The sequence below is a fragment of the Branchiostoma belcheri genome, unplaced genomic scaffold (genome assembly GCF_001625305.1).
Source record: "Branchiostoma belcheri isolate BF01 breed outbred unplaced genomic scaffold, Haploidv18h27 scaffold37, whole genome shotgun sequence".
Lineage (NCBI taxonomy): Eukaryota > Metazoa > Chordata > Leptocardii > Amphioxiformes > Branchiostomatidae > Branchiostoma > Branchiostoma belcheri.
The window spans coordinates 1,629,979-1,657,764 of NW_017803987.1; the positions used below are offsets into that span (position 1 = coordinate 1,629,979).

At 41.5% G+C, this 27,786-nt stretch overlaps 1 protein-coding gene across 1 annotated transcript in view; it reads left to right on the plus strand.

Moving 5' to 3' along the window:
- LOC109476378 (vacuolar protein sorting-associated protein 13B-like) overlaps positions 1–27,786 on the plus strand; it is a 50,224-nt gene continuing 22,438 nt past the window's right edge. Inside the window, exons 1-37 of the mRNA XM_019777312.1 lie at positions 1–1,097; positions 1,630–1,838; positions 2,402–2,596; positions 2,989–3,089; positions 3,717–3,844; positions 4,626–4,817; positions 5,269–5,456; positions 6,008–6,208; positions 6,747–6,871; positions 7,237–7,406; positions 7,963–8,097; positions 9,213–9,383; positions 9,971–10,162; positions 11,008–11,192; positions 11,820–11,961; positions 12,325–12,536; positions 12,982–13,177; positions 13,601–13,756; positions 14,209–14,323; positions 14,513–15,352; positions 15,737–15,860; positions 16,312–16,540; positions 17,082–17,519; positions 18,012–18,149; positions 18,550–18,927; positions 19,373–19,662; positions 20,242–20,389; positions 20,871–21,058; positions 21,636–21,829; positions 22,247–22,437; positions 22,941–23,077; positions 23,889–24,002; positions 24,375–24,473; positions 24,972–25,142; positions 25,818–25,973; positions 26,482–26,742; positions 27,214–27,321. Of these exons, the coding sequence (XP_019632871.1) occupies positions 161–1,097; positions 1,630–1,838; positions 2,402–2,596; positions 2,989–3,089; positions 3,717–3,844; positions 4,626–4,817; positions 5,269–5,456; positions 6,008–6,208; positions 6,747–6,871; positions 7,237–7,406; positions 7,963–8,097; positions 9,213–9,383; positions 9,971–10,162; positions 11,008–11,192; positions 11,820–11,961; positions 12,325–12,536; positions 12,982–13,177; positions 13,601–13,756; positions 14,209–14,323; positions 14,513–15,352; positions 15,737–15,860; positions 16,312–16,540; positions 17,082–17,519; positions 18,012–18,149; positions 18,550–18,927; positions 19,373–19,662; positions 20,242–20,389; positions 20,871–21,058; positions 21,636–21,829; positions 22,247–22,437; positions 22,941–23,077; positions 23,889–24,002; positions 24,375–24,473; positions 24,972–25,142; positions 25,818–25,973; positions 26,482–26,742; positions 27,214–27,321 (8,154 nt within the window). The 5' untranslated portion in view covers positions 1–160. The remainder of the gene's footprint in view (positions 1,098–1,629; positions 1,839–2,401; positions 2,597–2,988; positions 3,090–3,716; positions 3,845–4,625; positions 4,818–5,268; positions 5,457–6,007; positions 6,209–6,746; positions 6,872–7,236; positions 7,407–7,962; positions 8,098–9,212; positions 9,384–9,970; positions 10,163–11,007; positions 11,193–11,819; positions 11,962–12,324; positions 12,537–12,981; positions 13,178–13,600; positions 13,757–14,208; positions 14,324–14,512; positions 15,353–15,736; positions 15,861–16,311; positions 16,541–17,081; positions 17,520–18,011; positions 18,150–18,549; positions 18,928–19,372; positions 19,663–20,241; positions 20,390–20,870; positions 21,059–21,635; positions 21,830–22,246; positions 22,438–22,940; positions 23,078–23,888; positions 24,003–24,374; positions 24,474–24,971; positions 25,143–25,817; positions 25,974–26,481; positions 26,743–27,213; positions 27,322–27,786) is intronic.

The window sequence follows — 27,786 nt, forward strand, 5'->3', positions numbered from 1 at the left end:
GTCTCCCTAGTCTTGGACATCTCTGGAGTATTGACCCAAGATGATATTCACAGATCCTTAAAGGTGCAAAAATAAGACAATGGTGGCAAGACTGTAGCACAATGGAGTGAGATTCCACTGATTTATTTCTTCATCAAGAAATACCACAACACCAGCAGCCATGTTGGAGTCCTATATCGCGCCCATGTTGATGAGTTACGTCAACAAGTACATCAAGAACCTCAAGCCATCGGACCTCCAGCTTTCGTTGTGGGGAGGCGACGTTGTTCTTAATAACCTTGACCTTCGTTTAGACGTGCTAGAGCAGGAGTTGAAGCTACCGATAACGTTTTTAAGCGGACACATCCACGAGCTTCGCGTACACGTCCCGTGGGCCAGACTTGGCTACGAACCCGTCGTCATCACCATAAACACGATAGAATGCGTGCTGAAGCTCCGCGATGCCAGCCCGGCAGAGACCGAGAGCGCCAGCTCGAAGACTAGTAACGCCAGCTCGAGGGCAAGCAGCGTGGACAGGTCAAAGGTCAAACGCCAACTAACAGGCAGCGACGCGGACCTCCCGCCAGGCTACGTTCAAACGCTGATAAACAGAGTCGTAAACAATGTCTCTATCGTAGTCAACAACCTGATACTCAAGTACGTCGAAGACGACATTGTTCTATCGCTAAACATCAAGTCTGCGGAGTGCTACAGCGTGAACGAGTTTTGGGACAGTGCCTTCATCGACCTATCCGTCGAAGATCTCGTGCTTCGGAAACTGATCAAATTCTCGGACATGACGGTCTGCTTGGACAAGCGGACCGCCGCGGGCAAGATCGAGATGTACCAGGAGCCAATGATCTTCCGCTGTTCTTTTGAGACGCGGATTTTCATGATCTACGAGAGCCTGAACGCGAAGCTCCCCTATGCGACCAAGATTAACACGTTCTGTGAAGAAGTGAACATTTCCATCAGTGATATCCAGCTGCCCATGTACCTAAGACTCATACAGCTCTGTACAGCGCTGTACTATGGTGACATTGACCTTCCAGAGGGACAGCCACAACAAGACGAACATGAACCTGGATCTCAGCAGGAGTTAGCAGCAGGAAATACAGGTATTTATTTATACATGAAAATGATTTTTTCAAAGAGCTGGTTCCTAAGCCAGCATTTTGGTGACCAGGGCTCGAAATTCATTTTTGGGAATAGGTGCACCAATGCACCCAACCTAAAAAATTAGGTGCACAAAAAATTTTTGGGGTGCACCATATGAAACAATACCTAATAACAGATCTAACTGCTCCTCTTCTAAGCTTAAATCTGAAACGAGAGCTAACTTCAAAATCTTAAACAAGTACTACAACAAAGATTTTTTTATATTTTTTGGATGCTCAAATGCCAAGAATGTCCTGCATACTACTATATAATATGTACAAAAATACTTGGGAGAAAAATATTTGGGAGAAAAAAATTGGGTGCACAGCTCCAATTTTGGGTGCACTGACTAAGTCTAAGGTGCACATGTCCCCAGTATTTTGAGCCCTGTACGTATACATCATATGAATGAAATGTAGGTATAGCCTTTAGTTTCTTAGGTTGTACACTGTAATTTGCAAAGAACTTTGTCAACCTGGACACTATTTACAGGAGCAGTGGACGACAGTGACCAGCTGCAGGACTACAGTGACCAGCAGGGCTGGGGGTCCTGGATGTGGTCACTCGTACCAGAACTGGTGACGTTTGAAGAGGAAGAGTTAGAGGGGGAGGGGGGCGTCAGGGGCAGGAACACTGCCAAACCTGCAGAACCCATCCTGGCTTTCAGCGCGTATGTCAAGAAGGCAGTGGTCACATTTAAGGTAGGACATGGTTTAACAATAGAAATGTCTTAATTTCAAATTTAATATGTCATACATTGTACCTAGGCTGCAATAACAGGTTTTCATGGGTGGGTATATATAGATAAAATACAACACAGTGTTTTTCACATTGCCTTTGGTTCCAGCCTTTGGCCGTCATGAGTATAGAACTTTGAGGCATGCAGTACTCTCATTGGTTGAATTATTAAATGCCTTGCTATCATTGATTGAACTCCTAATTGCCTTGCTATCATTGGTTGAACTGCTAATTGAGATTGACAGCCAGAATCAGTCAATGAGTGTAGAACTTTGTGGTACATTCAGCCACTCTCTCATTGGTTGAACCGCTAATTGCCTTGCTATCATTGGTTGAACTCCTAATTGTGATGGACAGTCAGGATCAGTCGATGAGTGTAAATTTTTGGATCTCTCTCATTGGTCAAACTGCTACTTGTAATTGCCTTGCTATCATTGGTCAACTTGCTAATTGCCTTGCTGGCATTGGTTGAACTGCTAATTGTGATGGACAGCCTTGGCTCATGTGTGTTCCATGCCTCCCACAGTTGACAGAGCTAACCCAGGAGAACATGTTCTACGGACCACAGAAGTTGATCTTTAAGCCATATCTAAGACTGGAACAGGATGGTTCAGCGCTGGAGATACTCATGAGAGGGGAGACCTTCTTTGACGCTCAGATCGGATTCACCAAGTTCCAACTGACTTGTATGGACGAGGAGGAAACAACCACTAGAGAAATGGTGGGTGGGAAAATATAAGTACAGTGTATTATAATTCTTGCTACAAAGATTTGGTGCAATGGCCAAGTGGGTAATATATATACTAGTAGAGTGCTCACCCTGCATTCCATAGGTCGTGAGTTCGAACCCCGGCCAAGTCATACCAAAGACTTTAAAAATAGTACCTACATGTACTACATGCTTTCTCTGCTTAGCACTCAGCACTTGGGAAAGAGTATGGGGACTAGCCCCCTGCTGTAGTGACTGGGCCACAACAAAATAGTGAGTCACAGTGAAATGGTAGAAAGTATGAAGACAGTTTTCTTGTGGCACAACCTACATGTAAAGGCAAATAAACTATTCTGCAAATTATAACTTAAGTAATGATTTTTAAAATCATTCTCTCCCCACAGGATCCATGTTTTCTTCAGTCAGGAGAGCCAGTGGAAAACAAGACCAGCAGCCATTTCTTCTCACTGTCTTTGTTTGATGAGAGAAGTCCTGAAAACAACAGGTCAGCACGTACATTTCTTATCATGTTTAAAGTTAAAACTTTTGGTCCAACACAAGAAGTTCTCTCACCTAGAGCTTTCGACCAGTCACTCTGGTCTTCCTCAGTAGACTGACCCAGTGAGCCTCACTGGGTCAGTCTACTGAGGAAGACCAGAGTGACTGGTCGAAAGCTCTAGGTGAAAGAATTTTAGTGTTGGACCAAAAGTTTTAACTTTGAACATGTAACTACCAACACAGATGAGCTTTCATGATAACATTTCTTATCATATTTTCATGTCAAATCCTCATTGAAATGATATTATAATAGATTTAGGTGTCTCATTAATAGATTTCACTTTGTAGTATACTCTCCAAGCAAAGGTTTGGGCTTCAACTTATTTTTCTGTGCGTTTTGGTGGGGCTCTTTTTTTTTTGACTGGTATCTTTCTTTACACACTTTGGGTGGCAAACAATAACTGCCTGGCGAATGGCCAACGAAAGATCTGCTTGGAGATTACTACTTGTATTCCTGCATGCATCTTTATAACTTATTACTACATAAATACATAAATGGATTGTCGTTTTTCCTTTTGATAAATAACGATCATTGTTCATTAATAATGATAGTCATGTGTCCTTTTTTCTGCAGGGTTCCCCCTGACTTTGTACTTGATGTAGAGATGCACCAAAGATTGTACAATGAGACGGCCATGTTACAGAGATATGGGGCCTTTTGGATGGACTATCTGTACACCATGGAGATAGAGGACAGGATTGGTCAGATATAAAATGTTTTATATTATAGCACATACTACTGTCAAACCTGTGTGGGGTCATGTGGTGTAGCGGTAGCGTGTTCGGCCTTGAACCAAGAGGTTCCGGGTTCGAATCCTACCTTGTCACCGATCTTGTGCCCTTGGGAAAGGCACTTAACACAACTTTCCTCACTTCACTCAGGTGAAATTGAGTACCTAGCTTTGGATAGGGACCTTTGCAGATCTAAAAACGTATTGCTTCTGCTCTGTCTCCTCTTCCTCTTCTTCTTCTTCTCCAAACAAATACTAGTAAGGTCAATGACCTGAACCAGCCCGTCTGTCACCATGGTAACTACATGTAGTGTTGGGCTACATCATGTTGCAATTTATAGCAGAAAGGATTTAGACTCCTGTCACCATATATAAGAATGTGCTTGACTGAGAATTAACAAAGTAGACTATTTGCAAAGTAAACATTTCACAGTTTGCTTAGTTTGCAAATGTTACCTTAAAGTTTCTAGTAATAGGTTTACCGAAGGAAAACATTTGTTTTTGCTCTGTTTCTTCCTCTTCTTCTTCTCCAAACAGTGACCTCTGACCTGACCAATGACATGATTTGTTGACGTCTGTCACCATGGTGACTGGTGTTGGGTTACATAATGTTGTAATTTCATGGTCTGCTCTGCTCCCGTGCTTACATTATATATATATAATATGTGAAATGTGTTTGAGTGAGAATTAACAAAGGGGACCATGTCCGAAGGTACATTTTGTAAGAAAGCATTTTCTTTTTCCCCATGCAGTCTCAGAGAGTGGTTCAGATGCTGGTTCCCACAGTAGTCAGGACATGTCTACCGTCAGGGAGTCCTCATCCAAAAGGTTCCTGTTTGCCCCCGGCCAGGCTACCGTCACCAGCGAGGTCATACAGAAACTGCTCAAGTTCCAAGAGTGTGCCAACAACCACGAATATGAACCCTACAGCCAGCCCAAACCTGGTCGGTTATCACAATTAATGTCATACACCTAGGCCATGATAACGTTTGACACAGGTGTTCCGGCCCATGTGATAACTTATTTTTATGTCATACCTGGACCGCCATTATGTTCGATACTGGTGTTCCGGCCCGTGTGATAACTAGCGGTACAACCCGGGGGGTTTTAACGCGTACAGCCTGGGCTTCCAAATGTTCCATAGAACGATTTGAACGTGTTTCCCCCTAACTGCGTGCACCGCTTTCGAAAATTCGAAGCCCGTGTGATAACCATTAGTACCCATGTGATACGGCTTAGTTATCACATGCCCTGGAACACCTGTATGGAATTATATTATAATTAGAGCAATTTAGTTTACTTTGATGTCTAACCTTCATCGATATACAAACAAATAAGACGTCAGAGACTCTAAATATTTAACAGAGGTATGATGTCTTCGAACTCTTGTTGCAGTGGTTGTTGATGAGAGTCGACCGCGCCCGACTCAGGAGGAGGTTGCAGCCATGGAGGAGTTCATTCCCACACGGTCCATGCACGTGACCTTCCTGTCAATCACTGCGTACGTGTGCGGGGCCGAGAGACTGGAGACGGCATCACCTGATGTACAGGAACCCAGGAAAGGGAGGAGAGTCTCCAGACAGGTTAGGGGTGGTACATTTTTGGCAACGTCTCAGGGGCGGAGGCTTTGGAATTATTACTCTGATTGAGTTGAAAATATTCTAAGAATTCTACTAATGCATTCCCTATGGAATCAAATATTGTCAACAAGATAACTCAAGAACGGCTCGATGGATTGGTTTCATACTTAGTGGGTTGGTAAGGTGTGACTAAATCTAGACATGATGAGATTTTGGGCCCCGTAGTGGCTTCCCTTGGTACTGCAACGGAACTTCTGGTCTTGATATCTCACGATCTGGACATGCTAGGGTCATGAATTTTGGATGGTAAGTAGCTCTTGTGCTTGAAAAGAAGTCACACGAGTAAAGGCCCCCCAGCAGCTTGTTATGGAACTGCAGGATGATTTCTTTAAAGAATATTCAAGAGAGGATAACTAAAAAACTGGTGGACCCAGTGCAAAAATATTTCAAAACAGAATTAGCAAGAAATTTAAGATAAATTCACAGAAGCAAAAATATTTCACAGAGGTATGACATCTTGATGTCTTTTTTATGATGTCATTGTTTTCCAACAGGATTCCAAACAGAAGTTGTTGGAGCCCCCAAAACAACGGGACCAAGTGTTCCCCCTCCCCACTGTAGTGTTCCAGGCTGACAGGATAGACATACAGAACACTGTACCCATGTACAGGTACAACCTGGTACCAGCTGTCAGCTGTCTGCTACAACCCTCCGGCAACCTACTACATCACTGTTACTCACACATATATGTCAAGGTAAGAATGTCTGTTACAACCTACACTACATCACTGATAAATATGTCTGTTACAACCTACTACATCACTGTTACTCACACATATATGTCAAGGTAAGAATGTCTGTTACAACCTACACTACATCACTGATAAATATGTCTGTTACAACCTACTACATCACTGTTACTCACACATACATGTCAAGGTAAGGATGTCTGTTACAACCTACTACAACACTTTACATGTGTCTGTTACAACCTACATGCACTACAACACCATTACACATGTCTGTTACAACCTACTAACTGTACACTGTTACACATGTCTGTTACAACCTACTACAACACCATTACACATGTCTGTTACAACAAGGAGGTTAAATACTTGGTTACAACCTACTACAACACTGTTAAACGTCTGTTACAACCTACATTGTACTACAACACTGTTACACATATAATATTATGTCAAGGTAAGGCTGCACCTACATGTACATGTACCCGGTATTTTTGAAATCAAAATTTTTGTGTTTTGCTAATCTAGATTTTTTTTTCTGCAGGTATTTGGGTTTCAGGTTGGGTTGACCACCATGGATCCTTCCAACCCATCACCTGCACCACTGACAGTACTGCCCCCTTGCAGCACTGCTGTGTACTACAAGACACTCTTGCTTCCCATGTATTGGTAAGAACCAGTTACCAATTTACAATATACATAGTACTTAATAAATGAGAGTTTATGTTTAAATACGTATTTAAGATATGTCTGTTTCTTCCTTCCGTCAAGAGAATTTTGATACATTTAAGTTGTTTGTATAATAGTGTCTGGTTGGTTCCATGACAAAACGTCAAAACAAAACGTACTTCGTAAATATTAACAAAATTTAATTTTTTATGTACTTACAGCATTTTAGCTCTGGGAAACAGAAACATTGGTTTTGTTTTTCTCTTTTATTCCAAAATGAATTTTTATTTCATTCTAATGTACAGGATAGAATTTTGCAAAATGGTCACACTTGTCCAATTAACAACAAACTGGTGTCTGTGCAGGAGAGACCCCTTGCAGTCTCAGACAGAAGTGCTACTGGAGCTTCCAGGTGTCGTCTGCACCCTGACCCAGCCGCAGCTGCAGCTGCTGCACCTGATACAGCTGAGCTGGGCCGGCCAGCCGGGAGGGTTCCACAGGACAAGTCTGGTGGAAGATGTCTTTAATCCATCTGGTGTGTGTTGTTACGTGTACTTGATGTTTTTTATGTCTGTTTGTTTGCTTGTGTGTCCATGGTTATTTTGAATAAAGTAGCATCAGAGGAAGTGAGGGGCTGACAGGCTGTTTTTGGGGTCAAATGGTCTCCACAAGGTTGGAGGAAGTAAGTATACAAGGAGGGGAAATGCCATAACCGCAGACTGACAGGAAATTTAGAATGGGGGTCAAAACAGTTCCCTCAGACTGGAAGGAAGTGAACTGTATGTTATCATCATCATCATCTGATAAAGTTACTCCAATACACCCTGTCCTTCATGGTGCACACTAGAGCAGACCCTAGAGACAAGTGTAGAGTATGGTAAAGAAACATATTAAGGCTTTCCTGACCAAGAGGGAGTAAACAGTAGTGGTAGAGGGGAAGCCGTCGGCTCCGGTTAAAGTAGCATCTGGGGTCCCACAAGGAATCGGCCTGGGACCATTGCTCTTCCTCTTTAAATAAAACAGGAAATTCACAGCTTCTCTAAGTATTTTATCAAGGTGTGAAATGTTTAATATTTTGTTTTGTCTTACAGCTAAGGCGTTCCCAGCAGGCCAGCCAATGGTGGAAGTGTCCCTGACTGGTCTGGAGTGGAAGTTAGTGGAGACCTCCAGTCTCAGAGCTGTGTCAGGAACTGTGGGGGGGCTGAAGGTCAACGTCCACTCTATCGGTAGGTTTGGAACCCTGTTGTGCATCATTCATTGCAGGGTTCTCACCAGGACTTTTTCACAGCATAGGGGTCAGGCTCAGAGGGACAACTTTTGTGGTGCAAGTCGTACAATGAGCGAAAATATGTGAAACTCATAACCCCCTGAGACACTATTTCTCACTTATTGAGGGACAGATTTTGTGAAGTTAATGTTTTCCCTATGCTATAGCTTCATTCTAAAGTTATATTTTCATTTTTTTATAAGATTTATGAAGGTTCTCCCTCAAAAAACACCCCTATGCTGGTTGAGAGGCAGCATAGAAGTCCAAATCACAGCATATAATTACATAGGGGGTCCAAATCACTGCATAGGGGGCCCCTATGCTCAAAAGGCCTGCCGAGAACACTGCATTGCAGAAACTTTATTTCTGACCCTTTTTACATGTTTAAAATGTTTTTCACTTAAAATGTTTTAAATGTGGGTGTTCTTGTTGTTTGTTAACTTAGAATCCAAAGGTTCTGGGTTTAAATCCCGAGCAGTTTCCATGGCCAATGTTGTGCAATTTGGAAAGGCCCTTTACACATAAACAAGAATATGTCATCTTTTGTAAAATCATGTGAATCATAAATATTTCATATTATTAATATTAAGTGTAGCTAATATTAAGGTTAGTGTGAACACCAATCAGCACCAAGGACAGGTACCTAGTTGTGACAATTTAAGAGATTTTCTCATTGGTTAGTGTGAACACCAATCAGCACCAAGGACAGGAACCTAGTTGTGACAATTTAAGAGATTTTCTCATTGGTTAGTGTGAACACCAATCAGCACCAAGGACAGGTACTTAGTTGTGATAATTTAAGAGATTTTCTCATTGGTTAGTGTGAACACCAATCAGCACCAAGGACAGGTACCTAGTTGTGACAATTTAAGAGATTTTCTCATTGGTTAGTGTGAACACCAATCAGCTCCAAGGACAGGTACCTAGTTGTGACAATAGGTTAGTGTGAACACCAATCAGCACCAAGGACAGGTACCTAGTTGTGACAATTTAAGGGATTTTCTCATAGAATGCATGATGTCTGTTCCAAGCCAAAGTTTGTGTTTGCATACATTTGTCTATCTTGGTTTTCAGAGAATGGCAGAGAAGCTATCACCCCCATTGTGGAAGGGCCAGTGGACTCTTCCCAGGTCCACAACACAAAGTTCTTCACCATGGTAACAGAGGAGGCCACGCCTGGCAACCTGACCTCTGACCTCCTGACTCTCACCCTGCAAATAGGAAAGGATGATAGTTTAAAGCCAGGTACACAACATTGTGACTCATGCATTTTCTAAGTCCATATTTGTTTGAACTATATTATTATTATAATATTATACTAGTTTTTGAATCCTTAGTCATATGAACAAATGAATGGCATTCAATGAAATTTCAGGGTAGCAAAACAAACAATATTCTGGATAAGGAAATCTGTCTGACATTTCCTGCCATTTCTTAGCACATTTTTGTCATCATTTCAAACTTGAGGATTTTGAAATAATACAAAAGCAAGCTACGTGAGGAGTCCCTTAGTTTGTTTTTTGGTACCACCAATAAATAGCTAGAACCAGCCTAGGGCATGGAAAGTGCAAACATTTTTGTCAGCAACATAATGTATTTTTGCCTCACAGTCAGATATCAGTATGCTATGGGATAGGGTTGATTCAGCTTACTACATTGGAAAAATTACCATGATATTGAGTTATTGTAATAGGCTTTGCTTATGAAAGAAGAGGTCTTGGTCTGTTTGTGTACAAACCTCTAAATACATGCATTAAATGAAATAAATCTCTATAATAAATCAAATCTGAATACAACAATTAAAATGATATATCAATGGTCATCTCTTCCAGGACATAGCCTGGTTCTGCTGGATATCCAGGGTGTGTCGTGCTGTTTAGATCCTGTACTGCTGACATGGCTGTCGTACCGCCCGCAGCCGGTATGGTGTAAGGCCAGCAGTCCTCACCAGACACACAGACAGTCATCTGTCATCACTACTGTCTCCACACAGTCTGCTAACAGGCACAGACACTCTTCTCAAGGTGGGTCCTTGTTGTCATGTTTACCAAAGGAAAACTAGATAAGTAACATTTTGCATTTAGCAAATGCATAATGTTTACCTTCAGACATGGTCTGCTCTGTTAATTCTTACTCATACACATTCACATACATGTACTACTAGTATATGGTGACAGGAGCAGAGCAGACCATGAAATTGCAACATTATGTAACCCAACACCAGTCACCATGGTGACAGATGTAAACAAATCATGTCATTGGTCAGGTCAGAGGTCACTGTTTGGAGAAGAAGAAGAGGAAGACATTGAGCAAAAACAATATTGTTTTCCTTCGGGAAACATTAAAAAAATGATATTTGCTCAGTTTCCTTTTCCTCTTCTTCTGCTCCAAACACTAACCTCTGACCTGGCCAATGACCTGATTTGCTGACTTTGTTAAATGTTGCATTGTAGCTGGTGTTGGGTTACATAATGTTGCAATTTTATAGTGGAAGGGATTTAAACTCCTGTCATATACATGTATGAATGAATGAATGACTGTTTATTTTCGTGCCATTGCGATCAAATGTCGCCCAGCCCATATGGGCTTATAAGGCACCGACAAAATACAAAATCAAGACAACTCAAAAGGTACAGAGAATCAGATGTAACATAAATTATAACTTAACATAATATATAATAAATACAGGAAATTACAGGAATACATGTATGTGAATGTGTTTATTAACTAAGAATTAAAAGAGCAGACCATATGTGAAGGCAAACATTATGCCTTTGCTTTGCAAATGTTAGTACAGTAGTTTTTTTTTAGTTTTACTTTTTAGAACTGCTGATTTTGAACTTCTGGTGCTATTTCTGGTTTATTTCAGGATCGGGGAAATCTGAGTCGAAGCAGCGGTCGCGTACACGTACCAGCAGCCAGCCAATCCCCATAGCCCAGCAGACCTCGCCACAGGAGCCTCCCAAAGCGGAGGAGAGGAAACCAGACGGCACTCTGGTCATCAAGAAATGGTTACACGATGTGTTTCCTGTTGTCAGGCAACTTCAAGTTCAGGTCAGAAAAATACTTGTCAATGAATGTTTATAATCAAACCAGTCTCTTGTGGTCACTCAAGGGACAGAGCAAAGTTGACCACCATGGACAGGGGATTAGTATCTTTTTTCATTGGTGTCACATTTTTAAAGCGTTCGACTGTAAGTCAGCAGACAACCATTGGGAGTAAGTCAGCAGTGTTCGGGAGTTAAATTTTACTCAAATTTTAGAGATAGATTTGATCTGCTCACATCTGGAAGGACCCCCACTCTTATTGATAAGAGTATAGTTCATCTTTGTTGTTACATGTTTAAAGTTAATTTACTTTTGGTCCAACTTTCCTCAGTAGACTGACCCAGTGAAGCTTGTGTTTGTATTGTTGGTTCTTAAAGTCCCTGATAGTGGCTATCCTCTTGTTTAGTGTCCCATTCAAAAGACTGCAACTCCTTTCAGCAGCATAAGCATTGGATGAGCAACTGTTACTGTTAACTACAGCTTCTAAAATTCAATTGTTACGGTAACTTAGTAAAATAAAGCAAGATTTGATATCTCTTACAGGTGGACCTCCAGCCTTTAACCATTTTCTTCCCAACGGACCACATCAGCACGATGCCACAGTCTTCTGGCAGTCTCCTCTCCCGTCTGCAGATGTATTACACCACAGCTGACAAACCCCACTCCATGCTGGCTGTGTGCCTGCCCAGAATAGGGGTCTGCAGTACCGGGCACAAACACATGGAGGCGCTGCAGGATGTACCCTACAGTCCCGATAGGCCGTTTTTGGAAACAGGTGCAGTACAAGGATTTTTGGCTCCATGGTGGGGGTTTTGTTTTTGGTGTGTTTGTCTGTTTGTTTGTATGTCCAGAGTCATTTGAATAGAGTTATTTGAGTTACAGGAATTGGGGGGGAATGATGTGTCCATAGATTGACAGGAAGGTTAGGCAGTGGGGGAAAATTCATGTAAATTAAAACAATCTGAATTTTAGAAATTCACAATAATTATTATATTGAATAAAACCTTAAGTTTATTAAATGAAGAAATTTCCTAACTAATCTTTTTTACTGTTGGAATATTCTGGACGTAAGTCTCCATTATTTCTGAAAACACTTAAGGAAAACAATAGCCTTAACTTGTTTTTCCTTTTGTTTTAGACCTTCTTCCATGGAACATTAGCCTTGAGAAGTGCAGTATCTACTCAGTACACGACTCCCAGGGGGTGTACTACCTACTGGAACCAACAGCTGTGACTTCAGTGCTGGCCGTTACGTGTTCTGGCAGCCCTCCCTCTGGAGGTTACACATCCCTGGGCATCTGTTTCCACACAGATTTGCAGCCAGTGGCTCTGAACTGTTCTAAACAACAGGTAGGATAGGCTAGTTACCTCCATGAAAAATGGAGGTATTGTTTTTGGTGTGTCTGACAGTGTGCGTGCGTGTGTGTGTGTTTCCACACATCTGTAGTCAGCACAAATTCAGAACGCCTTTGTGGATTGTGATGATATTTGGTAGGTCATAAGAAGACAAAGGTCAAGGTCAAATACGTGCCCGCACCAACTTTGATGTGAGATAACGTCCAAACGGCTTGTGCTAGGGCCACCAAACTGGTGACTTTTCCTAACATATTGTTGCCAACAATTTCATAGCAATAGGTTAACTTATTAATTTTTCGTGTTGCCATGGCAATGGGTTTCTGACAGGCATTTTTTGCAAAAATCAGTAATTTTTACTTAAACAATAAAATTTTCATGCTTTAATAACATCTTGTATAATTTCATGTAATTTTTATCAATTATTATGCATAATTTACAGGTACAGTTACTGTCTTCGCTTGCTGAGGTGGGGCTGAACGTCCTTGAAGATCTCCAGTCAAGGTCAGCCAACACAGGACCTTCTGCCGCTGGGGTCAAACCACCAGAGACAGTGTCCACTGCCATGTCCAGTCCCAGCCGCTCTCCTACTAAACACCTACAGAGCATCAGTGATTCCAGTGAGCTAGAGGACTTAGGTACATGTATGTTCTCATGTCTTCATACTAAGGCCACACCAATTTGATTTGTTGTTTCTCAGATTTTTTCATAAAAAATATGAAGCAACAGGGCGAAAAAATAAAAAAACAGTTAGACATCCTATGAATCTTAAACCTCTTAATCTTAAAGCTCTCCTTACTAAAATAAAGACAATTAAATGTATAATAATTCCACTTGGATTCTGAAAAATTGAACTTCAAGGTAAGAATGGTAAAATGCATCTGCCAAGCACACAATTTAGCTGTACATGAAGACATATGATCATACAATTTAAAGACTTATTCTATGCAGACATGGATACAGTACACGCATGATTTTATACACTGTACAGTTGCCTATGGCTCTTCCAAATGTTTTATCTCTCACTGAAGTTTGGTTCAAATTCCAATTTCCTTATACAGGCAGTGGTACGTCTACTGATGAGACTGTAATTTCTGCTAAAGACGGGGAGGCCAGTCAGGAGTCTAACGTAGGGAAGGTCTCCCTCTGGTTACAATGGGCTCTTCCAAAAGTCAAGGTGACGCTCTATGGACAGGACCATCTCAATATCAAACAAGGTGACGTGTGATAAAAGTATTATTTTATGATTACCTATGGTATATAGAAGGAATGTTTCCTTTAGTAGCTAAGTTGGCTTTTTTAGATGAATAATTAATAAAACATTGAACATCCAAGGTAGCCTGAGATTCCCAGCTTCCTGAATTCCCCCATATCATCCACTTATTCCCAATTGCTGCCAGCCCGATTCTGAAACCCTACTTCCTGTGTCTGACCTTTTGATCTGTCATTCTGCCTGTCAATCTCCCCCACCCACATGTTGTCAATATATGCTATCTGGACAAACAGAATCCACAGCTTATTAACCACCCAAAATAGTAATTCTGTACCCAAAAGTAAAAATCATACCACAAACATTTTTGATGTTTTCAAAAAGGATTTGATGTTTGAAAGTGAGTAATTATCTTACAATGGAAGTAACGGATCTCTTGAACTTGATGTTTTGTCCTAGATGTGAAGATTTGCACAGAAGTGGAAGATCTCAGTGCCTCCATTGATGTACAAGAGGTCTACACCAAGGTCAAATGCAAGGTCGGAAGTCTCAATGTCAACCACAAGGTCAAAAAGTAAGGGTAATTGTTGTGGCCTTAAATCTATGCTTTTATAACACCAGCAAGTGAAATAAAGTAAACAACATAAATGTCCCATGATTCTGTATTGTTATAATTATAATTAGTTTTCAATCCTGCTATTTATTAGTATATTCAGGCAAGGATAACTTACAATTTTTAAAAAAATTTTCCTCCCTTCCTCAGACCTCAGACGTATGACTGGGCACCAGGTCCCTTCAACGGTATCGTCCTCTCGTGTTCCGAGAAGCTTTCCAACCTTACCCAGCTGCCGGCCTTCCAGTCCCGCGAGACCAGAACCAACCCGTTCTTCCCCGAGTTCGCCAAGCTCGCCGAGACCGCCAAGCCCCACGGCTTCCTGAGCATCACGTTTACTCGCGCTCTCACCACCTGCGTACGCAAGAAGATCGCAAAACGAGAACGCGGCGAGAAAGCGTCCAAGGAAAAGAGCTGGGAAACTGACACGCAGTACATGAACGAAATATGCCTCACGGTCGAGCCTTGCGACGTCATCTTCTGGTGTCCTCTTGTTGCGTCCGCGCTGAAAATATTTCAGCTTGAGAACTGCGGAAGCCAAATTGAGAAACCTAAAGCCAGCGTTGTCGGCACGAAGTCGACGCATGCGCTGATGATTGCAACAAGCAGTCTACCGTTGTTGCATTTCAACTGTAGCAACTTCAGGTTGTTCATTCCAGTGGATGAAAGTCCGAAGGGCAAGCCGCTACAATCTGACTTGATGTTGCTTCACGTTAACTCAGTTTCCCTCACCCCTCAAGCTGACAACCCTCTCCCCAGGCTGGTGGTTAGGAAAGACATGTACAGGAGAGCTGTGCATGCTGGGAAAATGCAGACACCGGGGTCTGAGGTGGAGGACAGGCAGTACCAGCTGGATGTGAATGGGCTGGGCCTCTGCTCGGCATTGTGGGAGGAAGTGGCGAGAAGCATGGAACAGGGTAGACAGGTGGAGACAGAGGAGGAGCTGCTGATATCCCAGAATCCTGCAGTGGAGTGGAATAGAGCTGACAAGTAGGTATCATCACAGAAAAATGTGCAACAGTTACGATTTTCTGACATGAGCTTACAGAATTTTTGACTTGAGTCCTCTGCTCTTTTTAATTAAGTCTGACGTGAGACAATGTGTTGGTCAAAGGTGGTTGGAAGCTGATACCATCCCCCTTTTATGATGTAAAGTTTTGTGTTTGTGTCATAACTAATAATATAATTGAATCAATGATCTGATTAAAAATTTAACCTAAAACTAGACTAAGTTATTAAATATTCACTATCTACCCTTCAGCATGAGTTTAAACTTAAGATAGTTATTACCCAACAATATACCGTTTTCAGCAATTCATATTTTTTTAAAAAGGACAATAAATGACTAACTATTGTAATCATTTTAACCCCCAGACAGCCCCACCATCAAGAGCCAGTCCACCTGACTCCTATTGTGATGGACTACGACATGAGAGTGGTCGTGGCTCCTGCCGTCATTGTCAACAGGCACTCAGCACAGGACAGCCATGCGAGACAGGTGGGCCTCGCCTTATATGGTGTCTAATGGTCATCTATTAACAGGTGTAAGAGAGTAGCATGTGGAGGAATTCAGGAAGTGGTGAAATAACCCCCGGCCATGCAGTCCCCGGCCCACTGCATTCCCCATACATCGGTCTTCGAAAATCCACTCAACACTTCCTAGAGGTCTGTGAGCTTGAAGGTCACAAAAACCCAAAATACGTCTTGGAAATCTAAAATCTTTGATTTTTTGTGTCATATTGAATCAATTTTTCATTTCACTTCATTTTTAATTCCACATTCTTTGTTAAATTGTGATTATTATTCCCAATCCAATTCACAGAGGTCTGTTAGCTTAAAAGTCACAAAAACCCAAAATATTACTTCTTGGAAGTCTGAAATCTCTGATATCTTGTGACTGTCATGATTTTTAAACATTTTTTGTTAAATCGTGTTGATGGTTTCCACAGCCTGTGATAGTGTGTGGGCACTCCCTGGAAGTGAACGTGACCTCTGACCTGGATTTCTACGTCAGTACGGAGCAGGTGCAGCTCCTGCACCACTTGATTGACAGGAACCTGTCGGCCATGTTGGGAGGGGCGGGGCCAGAGGGGCCCAAGAGTCGCAGCAACAGTGACGAGTCAAGCAGAGGTGCGGGGGCTGGGACCAGACCACCTGCGTCAGAAGACAGTGGCATTGGTAGGACTACACTAGTTTTACACAATACATCTAGTAACCATTATGACATTGTCAATCTAGTATTTTAGCCCTATATGTTGCCCTCGCGGGAGGAAAACGTATTGTTTTTGCTCAGCTTCTTCCTCTTCTTTTCCAAACACATAAGGTCAATGACCTGGACCAGATGGGTATTACCATGGTACTAGGTGCTGTAGCAGGCACCCTGTGGTGTTGGAATACATTGTGTAGCAAGGGGCTGGTCCTCATGTGTTTCGCAATAAACAGAGCAGTAGTTTTGTCAATAATTTGTATCAGAATTTTGCCTGTTGCAGGGGATACATGTATCTTCTTCAACACTGTGACAACATTAGATGGGATGTCATCTTTTTATACATGAAATGAGACATTCTGACAAATTTGTGCTGTGCTCATGATATACATTACAATGCACATACATAGGGTCTGTCTTTTCTGTCATAACCAATGGAAGATTAGCATTTTGTAAGCTAAACTGGTTTAGGGTCACTCTCTCTTAAACTTTCTTTATTTCATTAATTTTCAGGGAGCGACAGCACCTTGATTCCTATCTCAGCCACTATAGAGAGGCAGTCGGCCGAGTTACACCCCAGTCTGTTGGAGAAACAAACCAAAACCTTGGAACGTTCCACAGAAATCATGCCCATGGACATCCTCCTTACAGCCGGCAAAATCTCCTTAATGTTGTACTCAAGTTCCTTAAAGAAAGAAGACTCCTCCTCAAGTCAAGTTTCGCAGCCTACGAAACTGGTTTCACCTTTCGTACCGATGGGTCTTTCTGCCATCTTCCCATCATCCTTTGTACAAGAGAGCATGCTGGGAAAGAGGGTGTTGAAGCCATTTGTGCATGCGGTGTTCTCTCAGCCATCGACTATCATTAATGTCCAATCAACAAGTCAGAAGCTTGAGGTGTCATGCTATGATGTCAGTCTAAAAGGGGTACCGGTGGACTTAACAATCACAGGTATGAACAAAGTATGATTACTATGAAATATTATATTTAGTAAAAGTTATGTATTGGGCTAAAATTAAACACTCACTGTTACAGTTTCTTCCTCTAGTAATGTTAGTAGAAAGATTTTGATAAGTTGTCACTGCTCTTTGATTGGTCAATTAATTGAATTATGAACATACTGTGATTGCTGTGTGGTTACATGTACTTTCATTCATTGAATGCTGGCCATATTGTTTCTGCTCTGTTTCTTCTTCCATTCCAAACACTGACCCCTGACTTAGTCAATAACCTGAACCAAACTGTCTCTCACCATGATAGTAACTGGTGTTGGGTTACATAATGTTGCAATTTTATTGCAGGAGGGATTTAGACTCCTGTCACCATATTATAGTGAATGTGTTTGAGTAATTAACAGAGCAGACCATATGCGAAGGTAAACATTATGCATTTGCTTTTGCAAATGTTACCTTTCCAGTTAATTTGTTCTTGATTTTTTTAAAGATGGCTCCAAGTTGCTGCCAGTAGCGGGTGATTTCAGTGTGCCGTGGGTCCAGACAGCCATGGGAGAGCCTGACCCTCGCAGTGGGGTTCCTCCTGCTGTATACACCTTCACTGTCACTGACTTCCTCTCTGAACAAGGTAAGGCCGCACCAATTTGATTTGTCGGTTCTCAGATTTTTCAGAAAAAGATGAAGCAAAAGGGAAGAAAAAACAAGCTTAGGCATCATATTATAGCCCTAGATGTTAAAATAAATATAAATTATAGGAGCCATGAAATCAGCACACCAGGCTGGTTTATAATTCAGACAATAAATTAAAATTTTAATCCAACCACTGCGTTGGCAGATGGAAAAAATGTTGTAACATTGTTGTAACAGTTGTTTTTTTGGTTACTTGGACGATTTTCACCACAAAACAAGGCTCATTATTTAGTACATTTTTTGGGTTACAGCACTGGCTGTGAAGACAGATGTTGAAAATTTGGTCAGTCTACATGATTGTATTTCCTATTGACACACACTAAACTTACTGTTCACAGCAAATATCTGCCTGGATGTCGGCAGACCGATCAAGGTCAACTTCAGCATCACCAAGGTCAAACAAGCCATGGGTCTCCTGAAACTGCTCACTCCTACCAAACAGTACGAAATCCAAGGCAAAATTTCCCCAACTATTCCTCGAAAAGACTCCACGAGTCTTGAAACAACAACAACGACAGCATCAAAGATAGAGAAAACAACATCGATGGCGTCAACTGAGTTGTCAGCTTTGTTGACAAGGCTGCGGTCTGCCAGCCTCGCCATTGGTCAGGTGGTTGTTGCCATGGAGACAGTGCCACACCCACAGAACCCCAAAACAGTGTTGTCCCTGACTGGCATTAACAGTAAAGTGGAGATCACACTTGCAGAAAATCATAGTAAGACGTGATTCAATATTTATATTTAATAGTTTACAGTCAGTATTTCTGAAATTCATATCGTTACGATAATAATTGTAGTTCTAATTGCTGTTATTACAACTATCATGTTCAAAAACAAGACCAAGAAACATTTATTAAAATTTTGTCGTGCTGATAATTAAAAATATGACTTGTTTTTCACCACGTTATGATGGCATGATTGTTATGCTTGACTTCATAGCAAGAAAACATATTGTTTTAGGTTAATTTCTTCTTCTGAATCAATTATAATAATTTATAGCAAGAGGGCTTTAGGCTTGTTGAATTCAATGTGTTTGAGTACGAATAAACAGGGTTTTGTTACTATTTCTATTCAGATATATTCTTGGGATAAAGCATGTATTACTAAATGTTTGTACTCTGTATAAAACATTTAAGAAAAGTGTTTTTTTGATTCCTTTAGGTGACTTGTCAGCAATTACATGTAACACAACCATCAAAGACTTCTTGGTGAAAACCTCCCTACACGACAAAATGCGACCTTTGCTTGGACCTCTGACCTCTGAACTGTCCCTGGTCTGTGATTGGTCGATCCACAGCGGCAGCCAAAGCGATCCTCATCTTCCCAAAGTGAATGCTGGGATACATCTGGGCATTGTGAGGGTTTTTGTTGGACAAGAACATCTGAACTGTGCCCAGTTAATGGCAGAACATATGCAGGAGTTTATAAGTGAGATGACAGGAAAAACCAAGGTAAGGCTTCTAGAAAGTTCTACACTCTCAATCCTGCCTGTCCATCCCAATTGGCAGATCAACCAATGAGAGAATGCCAATTAGCATTTCAACCAATGACAGAGTGGCTGTATGTCCAAAAGTTTTCACTGAGTCTCATAGACCTATCTTGACAGTCCATCAAACTTAGCAGTTCATTGAATGATAGCATGGCAATTAACTGTTCAACCAATAATAGCATGGCAGTTAGCAGTTCAACCAATCACAGCATGCCAATTAGTAGTTCGACCAATGACAGAATGTCTACATGTCCCAAAGTTCTATCCTGACTGTCCATCTCAATTAGTAGTTCAACCAATGATAGCATGGCAGTTATCAGTTCGACCAATGACAGAATGTCTACATGTCCCAAAGTTCTCTACTCCTAGACCAACATCCTGACTGTCCATTTCAAATAACAGGTCAGCCAATGATAGCATGGCAATTATGAATTCAATGGGAGCTGCATGTGACCAAACAGTTACTGTTAATCATGGCAAACAGATAATAACAAATGAGTACCGATGTTAAGGAAAGCTCTAATGCAATTTTTTGGTCCAGGACTCAAAGAGACCTGAGCCAGATGCATCGCCAGCGACAATGCAGACTGACAATCCTCCAGTTGCCAAAGATACCATCTCCATGGAAACTGTCATCAGTTCAAGAGATGACCTCAGAGTAGGAACATTCCAGTACATCTCTAACAGAGGTATGGGAAGATTTTTGGCGACGCCTCAGAGGCGAATGCATTTAGTAGTTCAATTCTTACTGAAGTCAGTGAAAATATTTCAAATATTGTACTTGAATGGATGCTTTGTACTAGGATACATGTACTTAGATTTCAAATTGGCTTCCTTTAAAATAGTGTTAACTGGTCAAACTGGTGCAATGACCAAGTTGCCTTGCATTCGGTAGATCATGAGTTCGATCCCCGGCCAAGTCATACCAAAGACTTACATGTAAAAATGGTACATACTGCTTTCTCTGCTTAGCACCCAGCCTTTTGAAAAGAGTATGGGAGTTGAGCACACACCACTACAACATGTATACTAGTGGACTTGCCCCCTGCTGTAGTGATGGCTTTGCTGTGTGGCCCAGGGCAACTGAAACGGAGATGGGCGCCGCCCTATGCGTCACTTGATGTGGGAAGGAAGTTATTAACTAAAAATTAAAATTGTCCTGTTCTGTAGATGGTGGTGAGAGACTGCCCAGCCCTGGTCAGATTGTGTTTACGAAGGAGAGAGGAGGCCAGCCCGGCACCATGGCGTGGTGTTACCACAAGCCCCGCGTCCTGACGTACATCCACGTGACTCCCGTTCCCTTCCACACCATGGACGATCCTGATATCAGCTTCACAGAGCTGGAGGAATTCGTAGAGGTCAGTCCATAGATTTTGTCTTAGTTTTGAGGTTATTGAGGGTATCTGATACCATGTATTGAAATCACAGAAGAATTTTGTTGAATTTTAGCTGGTTTACCGGATTTGGTGATTTAGAGATAATTCTAATTCAAGATGTTGCTCTTCTTAAATACTAGCCTGGTATCCAGCCTTGTTAGCTTTAGTCCGCGGGGAGCGGATCTTGGGTAGCGGACTAAAGCTAACAAGGCTGGATACCAGGCTACTTAAACACAGGACCTACATTTAACGTCCTATCTGCCTTTCCCAAGGGCACAAGATCATAGCTTCTTGAGTCATGCTGTACATATACAAACTGCAAAGTGCATAAAAAGCCAACTGCAGTACCGTTAGAAAACACCAGGTGAACCATGTTCGAACTTGACCTTCGTTTCCACATCACTTTACTCACCTATCAAATATCATGAAGCTTCTCGAGTTATGCTGTCGACATTCACACAGACCCTCACCACAGCCACTCCACCATGGCCAAAGTGAAAACATAGTAGTTACCCTTCCGGCAAAGGCAATCAATAGAATTATTAATGATTATTTTCAGGTGCCATGTTCTCTCCAATACTGGGATGAAGTGAGAAAGGCCTTTGTCCTGTTCCACAAGTTCAAACTGTCAGCTAGCAGGTCCTACCATGTCAGGTTTGCTGACATTGCCATGGCAACAGCCAATCAGGTGGTGGCAGCCCAACTGTGGCAGGTGGTGGTGCATTCTGGGACAGAAGTTCAGGGGGAGACAGAGTAAGTAGAGTTTTTTGGTTGTTTGTTTTTTTGTTTCTGCATATAACTTGTGAACAACCTCCAAACATAAGACACCAGTTTTGTTCAGTAAGTAATTGAACCTGATTTTTCACAAAAGTTGTGTGCATGTTACTGTTTAGCAATGATGAGTCTTTGACGTTTTTTGCTAATAATGATAATAATCTTGCAGTTTTAGCTTCAGTTGTTAATTGCTGCTTTAACCTTCTTACTACTACATGTAGTACTACGCCTAACACATAATCAATGGAGAATCAGTAACAGTATGCTAAAGTTTAACTTTAAGTTAGTAGCATTTTCTAATGGAATATCCCCTGCTGTATTGCTGTATAATTGCTGGCTGTGTGGCTAAACCTTCCCATCATCCCTCCATGCAAGCTTTGTGTTTGTTTCTGGAAGTGGCGACGCCGGTACCAGTCCGACCGATCGCGAGGAGGAAAGTGACCCGCTCCTGTCTCCGATGGCGTTGGCCGCCTGCATGCGCGTGGACTCATGTTTCGCGCCCAAGTTTGTACCGGCCGTGTCGACATCGCTGTCAGCAAATGGAGTGCAAATCAGCATCAGTAACCATATGGAGCATCTTGGGAAAGGTAAGAATCTAATAAAACCTCTTTTTTAGGCGTTGTGTAAATTGTGAAATTCGTGGATGCTATTCTCCTGTTTATCCCATCAGTTTTGTTTTTAAAAAATATTTTTTCTGCCATGTTTACAAACTTTAAGATGAAATTTTGAAGGTTTTGTATATTTTTAATACAAACCACAATACATGTAAAAGAAAACTATTATATTTATTCAGGTATTTTAACTACTAAAATTTCTCAATGATACAATTTCATCATATATTTTGACTTCGATTCAGCCTCTTGGTTGCCATTGTTGAACAGTGTTCCTCAAAAACAGTATTGATAATATACATGCATATGATTGTATACAATTAAGTAAAATTCAAAACAGCTTAATATCAACTTGACATGCCATGTATATTGCTGGGACTATTCTGAACTTTTTCATGATCTCCATTTTGTATACATTTTGTACTCTGATGAATGGTGGACATCCAGTTTAATAACTTGATACTTGTTTTTTTCCACAGGTGGTATTGGAAAGTTGAAGCCTTTTACGTTTGATGACTCCATGCCGAATGATCAGGAGTTTCTGGTTGTGTCTATGGAGAAACCACTTCTACACTTCAAACACTGGCATGGGGACAGGGACTGGTCCTCTGTGCAGGTCAGTTATATACATGGCATGTATTATAGGGCTTAGCCTTTAATGGAAACTACAACTACATTGTATTCAGCACCATGGAAACAACCAATTGGGGCTAACTGGGATACCTACACATGCAGGGCTCGAAATACTAGGTACATGTGCACCTTAGTGCACCCAAAATTGGAGCTGTGCACCCAATTCTTTTCTGTGGGTGCACTGGTGCACCCAAATTTTTTTGTAGGTATTTTTGTACATATTAAATAATAGTATGCAGGATATTCTTGGCATCTAAGCATCAGAAAAAATAATAAAATCTTTGTCGTAGTTCTTGTGTAAGATTTTGAAGTTAGCTCCCATTTCATATTCAAACTTAGAAGAGGAGCAGTAAGATGTGTAATTAGGTTTTGTTTTATAATGAATGAAGACCTTTATTGTACATTTTGCCCCACTGGGCTAAAGACAGGTCACATATTGACAAAGTACATCATCAATGTTGATAATAAAACTGCTATAGTACACAAGTACTTTCAACTTCCTCTCGCTTACTGGTAATCTTATAAATGTAGTTGGCAGTATGAGTAGTTAGAGCTGGTTTGTTAAAGGCTACAAGGAATATAAATTTCTCTATACTATTCAAATACTTTATATGTTGCACCCAAAAAAATTTTTGTGCACCTAATTTTTTAGCTTGGGTGCACCAGTGCACCTATTCCCAAAAATGAATTTCGAGCCCTGGAACGGCTTTTGGTACTGTAGCCATTCAAGAACTGAACAGCAGACATCCTTGAAAATATCATGTGTTGCCTCCCTCTTCTATCCCAAACTATAGATGGAAGGGTCCATCGGTACAGATGTATTGGAGTACAGGAACTTGACTATGCAGCCTTTGGTCGAACCATTCAAGCTACAGGGGGAGGTCATGTACAGGAAAGAAGCTGGTGTGGTGGGTATTGTTTCCCAAACTTTGCTCTAAAGTAAATCCTACAGTTTCACATAGGAAGTGAAAATATGCTTTAGGTCGTATAATAGATTTATGTTAGAATGTATAAGAATGACATTTAGATAAATATTATTATATAATAAGTAGATGGCCTAGTTCTTTTCTTATTAAGTGTAAAAGACTGGAATTTCACTTGGTTATACATGTATGAATTTTGGTTTACACATGTTTCAACGATAACCTTGTACTACATTTTTTTAATAGTTTTTAGTTTAGTGAGAACTTTAAGTTTAATAAGAATCCCAAGTGAAATTAATAAATAAAGATTTCAAATGTCTGCAGTGGTCTTTTTTAAGTCTGTTGCTTTTATTTCAGACACATGTGGACACTCGAGTTTCTACAGATTCAATCCAGCTACGAGTTGCCCAGGGCACAGTCCACACACTAACCATGGCTCAGAGACTATGGGCACAGGTAGCTTTATGTCTGCTATAAATTTTGGGCCAAAATTCAGGGATAAAGTCAGATTGAAATTTTTCCTACCAACCTTTGTTTTCATGTTGTACTTTTGTTGTTTACTAAGGCCACACCAATTTGATTTGATGGCTCTGATTTTTTCAGAAATAGTATGAAGCAACAGGGTGGAAAAAAACAATAAATAAAAACAGACCTACTAGTAGGCATCCTATGATAGCCATAAATGCTATGATTACATATAGGAGCCATGAAGTCAACATACCAGACTGGTTTGTAATTCAAACAATGAATTTCTGCTATATAATTTTGCATTCATCTTGATAGATAGAAAAACTGTAACAACACTCTGAAGAGAAGGCTGAATAATTTTTTGGTGTTTTTGCAAATCACAAAAAAATGAAGTGGGCAAATCCATGAACCAACAAATTAACTTGGTGTGGCCTAACTAATAGTATACAATACAAACAAAAACGAATTTCCTATTCTTTCTTCCAGAATTTTTCCCCCACAAAGATAGAGGATGAACAGCTCCTCCTCAACTACTTTGTGATCTGTAATGACACCCAGGAGACAATCCGGTTTGGACAGGTGGACACGGATGAGAACATCCTCCTGTGCAGCCGGCGCATGCACGGCTACAGCTGGCGCACACACAAACAAGTTCAGGTTGGCAGGGTTTGTATCTGTCTGTAAACATCAGGTGGGAGGAGGTGGAAGTAGCAAAATGTCTCAGTTAGAGCTGTGAACCAGTACACAGTACCGGTTCTGTACCAGAAGAAAGGATGATTAGGCACAGGTCCAAAATACCTAATCCACAAGTACCAGACGTACAGTACCTAAATTTGTGACCAAAAGGCTTAAATAGCTGGTCCCCCATGGGTCCCAAAGTAAGGACAGCATGATAAACTTTGTGTTACAGACTGACAGTGTTAACTAGTACTCTGAAAGATCTGTTGCATCTTAGTTATGCTCCCTCTAGATGTCACTTTGGTCAGGTCTGTGTTGCACGAAGCCACTTTTATAGAGTAGGAGATTAGAACTGAAACATAAGTTTTTTGCCCATAAAATGTACATGTATTTAAGACTTTTCCATAGACAACTTAACTGTCAAGTTTTTTATCATGTTTCTGTCATGATTATAGAAAGAGTTCAGAAGAACATGTTAATTTCTCAAAATGTTCAGGTACAGTTTCAGGTCTGGACCTGTACCTAAACCTGTGCCTAGAATTCATTTAGTATCCTACAAATACGGTAGAAGTAATTTTACTCATAAGTAGGCAACAGTTAGCTATAATAGACAAAACACAAATTCTGCAAATCTTAATGTTTGACCCCTTCCAGATGCTGCATGCGTGTTTTGAGGGGTGGGGAAACTGGCGCTGGTCGGAGCCGTTTAACATCGACACCCCGGGGTCGTTTGTACGAACCATCCAACATCAGGGACACGCAACATCACTGATCGTCAAGGTGCAACCAATCACACCACTACAGAAACAGGTAACGGATGTACATGTAGTAGTATAGACTGGTTTACTAGATGTAGTTTGAAACTTGCGAAGGTTTTAGAATCCCAACCAACCTTGTCCAATTTGTTTCAAATCAATGTTTCTATGTTGACTTAAGTTATGTGTCCTATCTTTATAATTATAGAAAGTTGTAGGAAACAAAAGTCTTCTACATGTAAACTGTCATGCAAGAAATGATCAAATTTGACATTCAACGAGTAGAAATTCCAGGAAAGCTTTGTTTTAAATCTAATGTTAATGTTGACTTGAATACAGTGTATGTCTCCTATCTTAAAAAGAAACTGTCACTGTGACAGTAGCATATTCAAGTCCTCTATGTAAACTGTTGTGCAAGAAATGATCAAATTTGAGATACAACAAGCATAAATTCTGCTGCAATATCAAGGAAAGTCACCAGGGGGTGATAACGTTAAATCTATCAAGTTCTTTGATTGGCCAAGACCTAATCACTCATCAAAAATCATCTTAATTTTCCGTAGATCATTTTATGTGGTCGACAAGTCTTCACCAACCACTTGTCCAAGGACCTCCTTCTGGAGATTGTCCAAGTGCGGAAATCCCAGCCTGCCTTGCCTCGAGACTTGACCTGTGACCTCCCCGCCAGAACCACGCTGCCGTCCTTCGTTCTGGAGGACGACATGATTCGCGGGATCCGACTCAGGGCGAGGGGAGAATTCACCGTTTGGTCAGGGGAGGTGGACGTGGGGTCACGCAAACAGAAGGAAACATCTCATGTACAGGTGAAAACTGGTGTTTGTTCGTTTGTTTTGAATAACTGGTAAACACATTTAGATCTGACACAACAGTTTTTTTACAGTAGGTTCAGGCTACGTAAGGGCAGTCCGTAAGGTTTAAAGGCATCCAATGCAGTTTGTAAGGCTTTGAAACAAGATATTTCAAAGTCAACATTCTAGTCACTTATCTACATACTGAGTTGAAAGAACAGTGACTATATACATGTACATCCCTGGACCAATGTATATTGACATTCATGGAACAGAAAGACCGAAAATTCTGATCAGCTTCGCAGGCACGCGGCACAGTGGCAGCTGGCTACAATTCACATCAAACGACATGTTACACCTAACCCTTGAACATCTAACATTGTTTAAAGCTATGTAATAATAATGCCCTACTGTACTTGGTAACAGCGGTTTCCACTCTGCGATGATACTTATAATTGTACAATTTGAATGTTATTCCCCATGCAGATCTCGTGTGAGGATGGCAGTGTGTTACAGGTCCTGTGTACCGTCTACAACCTCCAACCCTCAACCCCACAACACATGCCGGCATGGGCACTGCCTGGACAGAGGGTGGTCAGTATCACGCTTGTTTGTTTGTGTGCATATGTGTGTCATCCTCCCATGGCAGGGGCAGCGGCTCCGAATTCCTTCTCCACCCCTACCCCTGCCGTATAACATGGCATCTTCTACTCTGCGACCCGATTCCAGGGACACGCTCTCAGCCAATCACGTATCACAGAGAAAATCTTCAACGCACTTTACATTAATATTTATGAGATGCGCTAGCTATCGGAACCAATCATGTCGGCTATTCAGTGACAAATAAAAACAAACATGGCGTCGTCTCGGGAAGAGAACTTTTGCGATGCAGGCCGCTGCGGGCGTCGGCGGGGCGCTAGCGTGTGCTGGAGGCTGCGCGCGGATCCCGCCGAGCACGGGGAAGGTGTTAATTCGGTGACTTTGCCCCGCACGGCCTCCCCAACGCGTTAACGGGCTCGTCACCGGGCGGCGGCGGAGTCGCCGGCGGGGAGGGTGACG